The 13761-nt window shown below is 43.3% G+C and overlaps 1 protein-coding gene across 1 annotated transcript in view; it reads left to right on the top strand.

The window, feature by feature from the left end:
• Positions 1-13761, top strand: part of pcsk5a (proprotein convertase subtilisin/kexin type 5a) — a 90470-nt gene that overhangs the window by 9684 nt on the left and 67025 nt on the right. The window contains exons 6-8 of the mRNA XM_079657825.1: positions 8672-8760; positions 8858-9030; positions 10787-10981. Of these exons, the coding sequence (XP_079513951.1) occupies positions 8672-8760; positions 8858-9030; positions 10787-10981 (457 nt within the window). The remainder of the gene's footprint in view (positions 1-8671; positions 8761-8857; positions 9031-10786; positions 10982-13761) is intronic.

Below are 13761 nucleotides of genomic sequence, written 5' to 3'. Positions count from 1 at the left end.
TTGATGTAGAAGAGACATGAAGAAGAGGGGACACATGTTGATGTAGAAGAGACATGAAGAAGAGGGGACACATGTTGATGTAGAAGAGACATGAAGGAGAGGGGACACATGTTGATGTAGAGGAGACATGGAGAAGAGGGGACACATGTTGATGAAGAAGAGACATGAAGAAGAGGGGACACATGTTGATGTAGAAGAGACGTGAAGAAGAGGGGACACATGTTGATGTAGAAGAGACATGAAGAAGAGGGGACACATGTTGATGTAGAGGAGACATGGAGAAGAGGGGACACATGTTGATGTAGAAGAGACGTGAAGAAGAGGGGACACATGTTGATGTAGAAGAGACATGAAGAAGAGGGGACACATGTTGATGTAGAGGAGACATGAAGAAGAGGGGACACATGTTGATGTAGAGGAGACATGGAGAAGAGGGGACACATGTTGATGTAGAAGAGACGTGAAGAAGAGGGGACACATGTTGATGTAGAAGAGACATGAAGAAGAGGGGACACATGTTGATGTAGAGGAGACATGGAGAAGAGGGGACACATGTTGATGTAGAAGAGACGTGAAGAAGAGGGGACACATGTTGATGTAGAAGAGACATGAAGAAGAGGGGACACATGTTGATGTAGAAGAGACATGAAGAAGAGGGGACACATGTTGATGTAGAAGAGACATGAAGAAGAGGGGACACATGTTGATGTAGAAGAGACATGAAGAAGAGGGGACACATGTTGATGTAGAAGAGACATGGAGAAGAGGGGACACATGTTGATGTAGAAGAGACATGAAGAAGAGGGGACACATGTTGATGTAGAAGAGACATGAAGAAGAGGGGACACATGTTGATGTAGAAGAGACATGAAGAAGAGGGGACACATGTTGATGTAGAGGAGACATGAAGAAGAGGGGACACATGTTGATGTAGAGGAGACATGAAGAAGAGGGGACACATGTTGATGTAGAAGAGACATGAAGAAGAGGGGACACATGTTGATGTAGAAGAGACATGAAGAAGAGGGGACACATGTTGATGTAGAGGAGACATGAAGAAGAGGGGACACATGTTGATGTAGAAGAGACATGAAGAAGAGGGGACACATGTTGATGTAGAAGAGACATGAAGAAGAGGGGACACATGTTGAAGTAGAAGAGACATGAAGGAGGGGACACATGTTGATGTAGAAGAGACATGGAGAAGAGGGGACACATGTTGATGTAGAAGAGACATGAAGGAGAGGGGACACATGTTGATGTAGAGGAGACATGAAGAAGAGGGGACACATGTTGATGTAGAAGAGACGTGAAGAAGAGGGGACACATGTTGATGTAGAAGAGACATGAAGAAGAGGGGACACATGTTGATGTAGAGGAGACATGGAGAAGAGGGGACACATGTTGATGTAGAAGAGACGTGAAGAAGAGGGGACACATGTTGATGTAGAGGAGACATGAAGAAGAGGGGACACATGTTGATGTAGAAGAGACATGAAGAAGAGGGGACACATGTTGATGTAGAGGAGACATGAAGAAGAGGGGACACATGTTGATGTAGAAGAGACATGAAGAAGAGGGGACACATGTTGATGTAGAAGAGACATGAAGAAGAGGGGACACATGTTGAAGTAGAAGAGACATGAAGGAGGGGACACATGTTGATGTAGAAGAGACATGGAGAAGAGGGGACACATGTTGATGTAGAAGAGACATGAAGGAGAGGGGACACATGTTGATGTAGAGGAGACATGAAGAAGAGGGGACACATGTTGATGTAGAAGAGACGTGAAGAAGAGGGGACACATGTTGATGTAGAAGAGACATGAAGAAGAGGGGACACATGTTGATGTAGAGGAGACATGGAGAAGAGGGGACACATGTTGATGTAGAAGAGACGTGAAGAAGAGGGGACACATGTTGATGTAGAAGAGACGTGAAGAAGAGGGGACACATGTTGATGTAGAAGAGACATGGAGAAGAGGGGACACATGTTGATGTAGAAGAGACATGGAGAAGAGAGGACACATGTTGATGTAGAAGAGACATGAAGGAGAGGGGACACATGTTGATGTAGAAGAGACATGAAGAAGAGGGGACACATGTTGATGTAGAAGAGACATGGAGAAGAGGGGACACATGTTGATGTAGAAGAGACATGAAGAAGAGGGGACACATGTTGATGTAGAAGAGACATGAAGAAGAGGGGACACATGTTGAAGTAGAAGACACATGAAGGAGGGGACACATGTTGATGTAGAAGAGACATGGAGAAGAGGGGACACATGTTGATGTAGAAGAGACATGGAGAAGAGGGGACACATGTTGATGTAGAAGAGACATGGAGAAGAGAGGACACATGTTGATGTAGAAGAGACATGAAGGAGAGGGGACACATGTTGATGTAGAAGAGACATGGAGAAGAGGGGACACATGTTGATGTAGAAGAGACATGGAGAAGAGGGGACACATGTTGATGTAGAAGAGACATGAAGAAGAGGGGACACATGTTGATGTAGAAGAGACATGAAGAAGAGGGGACACATGTTGATGTAGAAGAGACATGAAGAAGAGGGGACACATGTTGATGTAGAAGAGACATGAAGGAGAGGGGACACATGTTGATGTAGAGGAGACATGGAGAAGAGGGGACACATGTTGATGTAGAAGAGACGTGAAGAAGAGGGGACACATGTTGATGTAGAAGAGACGTGAAGAAGAGGGGACACATGTTGATGTAGAAGAGACATGGAGAAGAGAGGACACATGTTGATGTAGAAGAGACATGAAGGAGAGGGGACACATGTTGATGTAGAGGAGACATGGAGAAGAGGGGACACATGTTGATGTAGAAGAGACGTGAAGAAGAGGGGACACATGTTGATGTAGAAGAGACGTGAAGAAGAGGGGACACATGTTGATGTAGAAGAGACATGGAGAAGAGGGGACACATGTTGATGTAGAAGAGACATGAAGAAGAGGGGACACATGTTGATGTAGAAGAGACATGAAGAAGAGGGGACACATGTTGATGTAGAAGAGACATGAAGAAGAGGGGACACATGTTGATGTAGAAGAGACATGAAGAAGAGGGGACACATGTTGATGTAGAAGAGACATGAAGAAGAGGGGACACATGTTGATGTAGAAGAGACGTGAAGAAGAGGGGACACATGTTGATGTAGAAGAGACATGAAGAAGAGGGGACACATGTTGATGTAGAAGAGACATGAAGAAGAGGGGACACATGTTGATGTAGAAGAGACATGAAGAAGAGGGGACACATGTTGATGTAGAAGAGACATGAAGAAGAGGGGACACATGTTGATGTAGAAGAGACATGGAGAAGAGGGGACACATGTTGATGTAGAAGAGACATGAAGAAGAGGGGACACATGTTGATGTAGAAGAGACATGAAGAAGAGGGGACACATGTTGATGTAGAAGAGACATGAAGAAGAGGGGACACATGTTGATGTAGAGGAGACATGAAGAAGAGGGGACACATGTTGATGTAGAGGAGACATGAAGAAGAGGGGACACATGTTGATGTAGAAGAGACATGAAGAAGAGGGGACACATGTTGATGTAGAAGAGACATGAAGAAGAGGGGACACATGTTGATGTAGAGGAGACATGAAGAAGAGGGGACACATGTTGATGTAGAAGAGACATGAAGAAGAGGGGACACATGTTGATGTAGAAGAGACATGAAGAAGAGGGGACACATGTTGAAGTAGAAGAGACATGAAGGAGGGGACACATGTTGATGTAGAAGAGACATGGAGAAGAGGGGACACATGTTGATGTAGAAGAGACATGAAGGAGAGGGGACACATGTTGATGTAGAGGAGACATGAAGAAGAGGGGACACATGTTGATGTAGAAGAGACGTGAAGAAGAGGGGACACATGTTGATGTAGAAGAGACATGAAGAAGAGGGGACACATGTTGATGTAGAGGAGACATGGAGAAGAGGGGACACATGTTGATGTAGAAGAGACGTGAAGAAGAGGGGACACATGTTGATGTAGAGGAGACATGAAGAAGAGGGGACACATGTTGATGTAGAAGAGACATGAAGAAGAGGGGACACATGTTGATGTAGAGGAGACATGAAGAAGAGGGGACACATGTTGATGTAGAAGAGACATGAAGAAGAGGGGACACATGTTGATGTAGAAGAGACATGAAGAAGAGGGGACACATGTTGAAGTAGAAGAGACATGAAGGAGGGGACACATGTTGATGTAGAAGAGACATGGAGAAGAGGGGACACATGTTGATGTAGAAGAGACATGAAGGAGAGGGGACACATGTTGATGTAGAGGAGACATGAAGAAGAGGGGACACATGTTGATGTAGAAGAGACGTGAAGAAGAGGGGACACATGTTGATGTAGAAGAGACATGAAGAAGAGGGGACACATGTTGATGTAGAGGAGACATGGAGAAGAGGGGACACATGTTGATGTAGAAGAGACGTGAAGAAGAGGGGACACATGTTGATGTAGAAGAGACGTGAAGAAGAGGGGACACATGTTGATGTAGAAGAGACATGGAGAAGAGGGGACACATGTTGATGTAGAAGAGACATGGAGAAGAGAGGACACATGTTGATGTAGAAGAGACATGAAGGAGAGGGGACACATGTTGATGTAGAAGAGACATGAAGAAGAGGGGACACATGTTGATGTAGAAGAGACATGGAGAAGAGGGGACACATGTTGATGTAGAAGAGACATGAAGAAGAGGGGACACATGTTGATGTAGAAGAGACATGAAGAAGAGGGGACACATGTTGAAGTAGAAGACACATGAAGGAGGGGACACATGTTGATGTAGAAGAGACATGGAGAAGAGGGGACACATGTTGATGTAGAAGAGACATGGAGAAGAGGGGACACATGTTGATGTAGAAGAGACATGGAGAAGAGAGGACACATGTTGATGTAGAAGAGACATGAAGGAGAGGGGACACATGTTGATGTAGAAGAGACATGGAGAAGAGGGGACACATGTTGATGTAGAAGAGACATGGAGAAGAGGGGACACATGTTGATGTAGAAGAGACATGAAGAAGAGGGGACACATGTTGATGTAGAAGAGACATGAAGAAGAGGGGACACATGTTGATGTAGAAGAGACATGAAGAAGAGGGGACACATGTTGATGTAGAAGAGACATGAAGGAGAGGGGACACATGTTGATGTAGAGGAGACATGGAGAAGAGGGGACACATGTTGATGTAGAAGAGACGTGAAGAAGAGGGGACACATGTTGATGTAGAAGAGACGTGAAGAAGAGGGGACACATGTTGATGTAGAAGAGACATGGAGAAGAGAGGACACATGTTGATGTAGAAGAGACATGAAGGAGAGGGGACACATGTTGATGTAGAGGAGACATGGAGAAGAGGGGACACATGTTGATGTAGAAGAGACGTGAAGAAGAGGGGACACATGTTGATGTAGAAGAGACGTGAAGAAGAGGGGACACATGTTGATGTAGAAGAGACATGGAGAAGAGGGGACACATGTTGATGTAGAAGAGACATGAAGAAGAGGGGACACATGTTGATGTAGAAGAGACATGAAGAAGAGGGGACACATGTTGATGTAGAAGAGACATGAAGAAGAGGGGACACATGTTGATGTAGAAGAGACATGAAGAAGAGGGGACACATGTTGATGTAGAAGAGACATGAAGAAGAGGGGACACATGTTGATGTAGAAGAGACGTGAAGAAGAGGGGACACATGTTGATGTAGAAGAGACATGAAGAAGAGGGGACACATGTTGATGTAGAAGAGACATGAAGAAGAGGGGACACATGTTGATGTAGAAGAGACATGAAGAAGAGGGGACACATGTTGATGTAGAAGAGACATGAAGAAGAGGGGACACATGTTGATGTAGAAGAGACATGAAGAAGAGGGGACACATGTTGATGTAGAAGAGACATGGAGAAGAGGGGACACATGTTGATGTAGAAGAGACATGAAGAAGAGGGGACACATGTTGATGTAGAAGAGACATGAAGAAGAGGGGACACATGTTGATGTAGAAGAGACATGAAGAAGAGGGGACACATGTTGATGTAGAAGAGACATGAAGAAGAGGGGACACATGTTGATGTAGAGGAGACATGAAGAAGAGGGGACACATGTTGATGTAGAGGAGACATGAAGAAGAGGGGACACATGTTGATGTAGAAGAGACATGAAGAAGAGGGGACACATGTTGAAGTAGAAGAGACATGAAGGAGGGGACACATGTTGATGTAGAAGAGACATGGAGAAGAGGGGACACATGTTGATGTAGAAGAGACATGAAGGAGAGGGGACACATGTTGATGTAGAGGAGACATGAAGAAGAGGGGACACATGTTGATGTAGAAGAGACGTGAAGAAGAGGGGACACATGTTGATGTAGAAGAGACATGAAGAAGAGGGGACACATGTTGATGTAGAGGAGACATGGAGAAGAGGGGACACATGTTGATGTAGAAGAGACGTGAAGAAGACGGGACACATGTTGATGTAGAAGAGACATGAAGAAGAGGGGACACATGTTGATGTAGAGGAGACATGGAGAAGAGGGGACACATGTTGATGTAGAGGAGACATGGAGAAGAGGGGACACATGTTGATGTAGAAGAGACATGAAGAAGAGGGGACACATGTTGATGTAGAAGAGACATGAAGAAGAGGGGACACATGTTGATGTAGAAGAGACATGGAGAAGAGGGGACACATGTTGATGTAGAAGAGACATGGAGAAGAGGGGACACATGTTGATGTAGAAGAGACATGAAGAAGAGGGGACACATGTTGATGTAGAAGAGACATGGAGAAGAGGGGACACATGTTGATCTAGAGGAGACATGGAGAAGAGGGGACACATGGTGATGTAGAAGAGACATGAAGAAGAGGGGACACATGTTGATGTAGAAGAGACATGAAGAAGAGGGGACACATGTTGATGTAGAAGAGACATGAAGAAGAGGGGACTTTTGATGTAGAAGAGACATGAAGAAGAGGGGACACATGTTGATGTAGAAGAGACATGAAGAAGAGGGGACACATGTTGATGTAGAAGAGACATGGAGAAGAAGGGACACATGTTGATGTAGAAGAGACATGAAGAAGAGGGGACACATGTTGATGTAGAAGAGACATGGAGAAGAAGGGACACATGTTGATGTAGAAGAGACATGGAGAAGAGGGGACACATGTTGATGTAGAAGAGACATGAAGGAGAGGGGACACATGTTGATGTAGAGGAGACATGGAGAAGAGGGGACACATGTTGATGTAGAAGAGACGTGAAGAAGAGGGGACACATGTTGATGTAGAAGAGACATGAAGAAGAGGGGACACATGTTGATGTAGAAGAGACATGAAGAAGAGGGGACACATGTTGATGTAGAAGAGACGTGGAGAAGAGGGGACACATGTTGATGTAGAAGAGACATGAAGAAGAGGGGACACATGTTGATGTAGAAGAGACATGAAGAAGAGGGGACACATGTTGATGTAGAGGAGACATGGAGAAGAGGGGACACATGTTGATGTAGAAGAGACGTGAAGAAGAGGGGACACATGTTGATGTAGAAGAGACATGAAGAAGAGGGGACACATGTTGATGTAGAAGAGACATGAAGAAGAGGGGACACATGTTGATGTAGAAGAGACATGAAGAAGAGGGGACACATGTTGATGTAGAAGAGACATGAAGAAGAGGGGACACATGTTGATGTAGAAGAGACATGAAGAAGAGGGGACACATGTTGATGTAGAAGAGACATGAAGAAGAGGGGACACATGTTGATGTAGAAGAGGGGACACATGTTGATGTAGAAGAGACATGGAGAAGAGGGGACACATGTTGATGTAGAAGAGACATGAAGAAGAGGGGACACATGTTGATGTAGAAGAGACATGAAGAAGAGGGGACACATGTTGATGTAGAAGAGGGGACACATGTTGATGTAGAAGAGACATGGAGAAGAGGGGACACATGTTGATGTAGAAGAGACATGAAGAAGAGGGGACACATGTTGATGTAGAAGAGACATGAAGAAGAGGGGACACATGTTGATGGAGAAGAGACATGAAGAAGAGGGGACACATGTTGATGTAGAAGAGGGGACACATGTTGATGGAGAAGAGACATGAAGAAGTGGATTTTGGTGACCTTTTTAAAAAGTGTAGATTTAAAAGACAACACAACCATTTTTCACATTTCCTGGATTTGGTTTTCTTATCACAGGAAGTTGCACTTCTCCCCCTCTTTTGTTACGTATAACAAAGCAAACCGAATCCCCCCCACCCTCACAAGAACTGGAACATTGGTCCCAGCATTGTATCGCTTACACATCCTGATACATCTCACATGATAAAAGCAAAAGAAAACCAAAAAATAAATATTCAAATCACAAAAAATACAAAATAGTGCTTCCTGTTCCTGTTTCTGCAAATCCCGTCATCACTTCGAAGTTTAATTAATGCACGCTTTTCTTTTCCTGGTAATCACATGCATATATGGATATGCAAATCCCCCAGTCTGAATTGTGTCTTCTCACTGGTTTGATGTAACAGAAATAGCCCGTCTCCTGCTCATGCATATGCATCTAACCTCATGTTGTGATGTTCTCTCTCTCTCTCTCAGCCATGGGACTCAGAGTGCAGGGACGATCGCTGCAGCTGCTCACGACTCACACTGCACCGTCGGAGTTTCTTTCCACGCTCGCATCGGCGGTGAGCGCAAGTGACGACATGAAACGGGAGAGAGCAAGGACGTCTGGAGGTCAGAGTGTTGAATATAAAGGACTGAAAACTTTATTTCTGCTCGTAGGTATCCGCATGCTGGATGGAGATGTGACCGACATGGTGGAGGCCCAATCCCTGAGCTTCAGACCTCAGTACATCGATATCTATTCAGCTAGCTGGGGGCCAGAAGACGACGGGGCCACTTTGGAGGGACCGGGGCCTCTGACTCGTCTCGCTTTAGAGAATGGCGTCAAAAATGTAAGAAACATTTTGGCTTCAGTCAAATAGCCCAAAACATCACGTCATATCTTTTTTCATTACTCATTTTCCTGGAAAACATTGGTAACACTAAGATCCAGAAGTAAACAAAGGAGTCCAATGGAGACGTTTCAGGAATGGGGGGGGGGACACATGCATTTTAGCCTTTGCAGACCACTCGGAGTGACCTTCAGTAGCACTTTTAAATTCGATAAGCACCGTAGTGAAATCCTGCTTTTTTGAAATATGACTATTGGCTAAGACCAAGTAGTTTTTATCTTTTAAAGACCTAGAAAAGGTTATTAACGGCTTTGTTACCTCGAGACTGGATTACTGCAACGCTCTGTACGTGGGTTTGGACCAGGCCTCAATTAGACGCCTGCAGCTAGTTCAGAACGCAGCTGCACGTCTACTCACTGGCCACAAGAAGCGTGACCACATCACCCCAACTCTGGCCTCATGCACTGGCTTCCAGTTCGCTTCTGAATTGATTTTAAAATCCTTTTATTTGATTTCAAAGCCCTGAATGGGCTGGCTCCGGCCTATGTAATAATAATAATAGATTTAATTTGTTAGCGCTTTTAAAGGTGCTCAAAGACGCTTTACAGATATAGTGAAGAGAAAAGGAAAGAAAGGAACAACAAATAAATATATAGTTAAAGTTAAAGTCAAATAATACAAAAACAATCACACATGAAAAGCCAGATTGAAGAGGTGAGTTTTTGTGAGTGTTTTGAAGGTGGTGAGGTCGGTGCAGTCTCTGATGGGTTGTGGGAGTGAGTTCCAGAGGGAGGGGGCAGCGACGGAGAAGGCTCTGTCCCCCCAGGTCCGGTGATTGGTGCGGGTGGGGATGGATAGGAGGTTGGCTTCTGATGAGCGGAGGCAGCGGGAAGGGCTGCTGGTAGTGCCCAAGACCAGGCTCGAAACCCCGAGGGCTCCGAGCCTTCAGCTGGCCCCGGGCTCTGGAACACTCTGCCCCTCCACGTGAGGTGGGCCCAGACCCTGGGGGTTTTTAAATCAACACTAAAGACTCACTTCTTCTCCCTGGCCTTCTAGTCAGAGCGGAGCACGACTCCTGACTGTTCCCTGTGTTTTCTATATATCTGTTGTAATTTATTGTGAATTGTAGTAATGTGTTTTTATTACATGTACTTTGGCTCGACCAAAAATCACTTTTAAATGTGCTTTAGAAATAAAACTTGATTTGATTTCATTTGATTTACATGCACTCAAACCTATAAACACACGACAGGAAATAGAACTCTCCAAAGTCCATGATGGAGCCTTTTTAAGAAACACCACCCAACTCAGTAAACACTGTAAAATGTTGATTATATTTGATCATTTAACAGTTAATAGCGTAACATAGTTTTGGGGAAAGTTTAAAACAAAAAAACAGTTTGGCAAGCGATGGCATTAGATGTAAAATGTTTAATAAGCAGCGTAACTCACATGATCTGCATTTGTCGGTTTTCTTGAATGAAATATTGGAGCGTCACTTCAAATGTTGCAGTCGATGCATCCTAAAGGAGGTAACAAAGGAAGTATTGAAGCTCCTTTCCTCTAGAGAATTCAAACAGCTCTCATCATGGCACTGACAAACCTCGGGGTTATTTCACTGCGTAAGGAACCTTCCTGAAAGAAAGAGGACTATTCTCACTGATCTTGGTGTGTGAGAACATATTGATGACCTCATATCTTGTCCTGATGATCAGAAAGTGTAAATATGATGACTAAAGGCCCTCTGTGTCCTCAGGGCCGGCGGGGGAGGGGCTCAGTGTTCGTCTGGTCCTCTGGTAGCGGGGGTCTGAGAGGAGATCACTGCTCCTGTGACGGATACAGCAGCAGCATCTACACCGTCTCCATCAGCAGCTCCAGGTCAGAACATCTGGAACATCTGGAGCCGTGCACCTCCACCCTCGCTGCTGCCCACCCCGGGGGGGAGGGGATGGTGAGTAGAGGCTATGGGGGGGGGGGGAAATACTCGCTCTGCTACAGAGGTGGAGTACAAATACTTTGTTACTGTACTCAAGTACATTTTTGGTATCAGTACTGTTCTCCACTACTTATTTTTCTGATGGCTTTTTACTTTCTACTTCTTACATTTTGAACTCAAATACCTGTACTTTCTACTTCTTACATGTTGAACTCAAATACCTGTACTTTCTACTTCTTACATGTTGAACTCAAATACCTGTACTTTCTACTTCTTACATGTTGAACACAAATACCTGTACTTTCTACTTCTCACATGTTGAACACAAATACCTATACTTTCTACTTCTTACATGTTGAACACAAATACCTGTACTTTCTACTTCTCACATGTTGAACACAAATACCTGTACTTTCTACTTCTCACATGTTGAACACAAATACCTATACTTTCTACTTCTTACATGTTGAACACAAATACCTGTACTTTCTACTTCTCACATGTTGAACTCAAATACCTGTACTTTCTACTTCTTACATGTTGAACTCAAATACCTGTACTTTCTACTTCTCACATGTTGAACTCAAATACCTGTACTTTCTACTTCTTACATGTTGAACACAAATACCTGTACTTTCTACTTCTCACATGTTGAACACAAATACCTATACTTTCTACTTCTTACATGTTGAACACAAATACCTGTACTTTCTACTTCTTACATGTTGAACACAAATACCTGTACTTTCTACTTCTTACATGTTGAACACAAATACCTGTACTTTCTACTTCTTACATGTTGAACACAAATACCTGTACTTTCTACTTCTTACATGTTGAACACAAATACCTGTACTTTCTACTTCTTACATGTTGAACACAAATACCTGTACTTTCTACTTCTTACATGTTGAACTCAAATACCTGTACTTTCTACTTCTTACATGTTGAACTCAAATACCTGTACTTTCTACTTCTTACATGTTGAACACAAATACCTGTACTTTCTACTTCTTACATGTTGAACACAAATACCTGTACTTTCTACTTCTTACATTTTGAACCCAAATACCTGTACTTTCTACTTCTTACATGTTGAACACAAATACCTGTACTTTCTACTTCTTACATGTTGAACTCAAATACCTGTACTTTCTACTTCTTACATGTTGAACACAAATACCTGTACTTTCTACTTCTTACATGTTGAACACAAATACCTGTACTTTCTACTTCTCACATGTTGAACACAAATACCTGTACTTTCTACTTCTCACATGTTGAACACAAATACCTATACTTTCTACTTCTTACATGTTGAACACAAATACCTGTACTTTCTACTTCTTACATGTTGAACTCAAATACCTGTACTTTCTACTTCTTACATGTTGAACACAAATACCTGTACTTTCTACTTCTTACATGTTGAACACAAATACCTGTACTTTCTACTTCTTACATGTTGAACACAAATACCTGTACTTTCTACTTCTTACATGTTGAACACAAATACCTGTACTTTCTACTTCTCACATGTTGAACACAAATACCTGTACTTTCTACTTCTCTCATGTTGAACACAAATACCTGTACTTTCTACTTCTCACATTTTCCAAACAGGCTGGTTCCTTTAGTCTGAATGTGTGTTTGGTGGCGTGATCATTATTATTTAGAGTCATTGCGTGCCTATTGATTTGAACACGATCCGTGTATCCATCATTTCCTGGTCTTCTCTAAAGAAGAGGGACCAATGGAAACGTCAGCATATATAAAAACTCAAACCTCACTTTGGGCTTGTGCTGGGAAGGTGGGGAAATACAACATTCAGTTGGCTCTGCTATCTTTAGTTTTTTGGGTAAATCATGGGTTTTCCAGACACGTAGACATGTATTTATTTTATATTATCATTTTCAAGAAACTTCCCTGAACGAGTTTTTTATGACTGTGTTCAACAGCTGAGAAGAATTCAATGAATTGTTTATCCGACAGCGAGAGTCTTGGAGACAAGCATGCCATTAAAACAAATGAGAAGAATAATCTAGTTTCCAATAACAATAACGAGTTATTGGGTTTAAATGGCATTTCTTTCTCAAGAACATTCATTTTTTTATTTAACATTTGTCACCACTTTTATTCATGACATTAGTTAAAACATTCAGAAAGTTTAGAAATGACGGACATGGTAAATTAAATTAAATTAAATATTATAATCGACCTGTTTCGTCAAATAATGTGTTTTATGATATTCATTTTGATTATCATAGCATATAGTGGATACAAGCGGCCGAGATGGGTTTCCTCCGCAGGGTGGCTGGCGTCTCCCTTAGGGATAAGGTGAGAAGTTCAGTCATCCGGGAGGGACTCGGAGTTGAACCGCTCCTCCTTGGCGTCGAAAGGAGCCAGTTGAGGTGGTTAGGGCACCTAGTTAGGATGCCACCTGGGCGCCTCCCTAGGGAGCTGTTCCAGGCACGTCCAGCTGGGAGGAGACCGAGGGGTAGACCTAGGACCAGATGGAGGGATTATATCTCTTCTCTGGCCTGGGAGCGCCTTGGGACCCCCCAGTCAGAGCTGGTTGATGAGGGGGAAGGAACGTTTGGGGCTCTCTGCTGGAACTGATACCTCCGAGACCCGACCACGGATAAGGGGAGAAGATGGATGGATGGATTATCATAGCATCACAGACTCCCAGAGGCCGAGGAATAATTTCTGATATATTTAGAAAGACAACAAATCATTTCAAAATCATTTGTTATTAAAATATTTCTAAGTTTTGTTGAATTTTAAGGATTGTT

Source organism: Notothenia rossii, assembly GCF_949606895.1.
Source record: "Notothenia rossii genome assembly, chromosome: 11".
NCBI lineage: Eukaryota > Metazoa > Chordata > Actinopteri > Perciformes > Nototheniidae > Notothenia > Notothenia rossii.
This window is presented reverse-complemented; position numbering and strand designations above follow the sequence as displayed.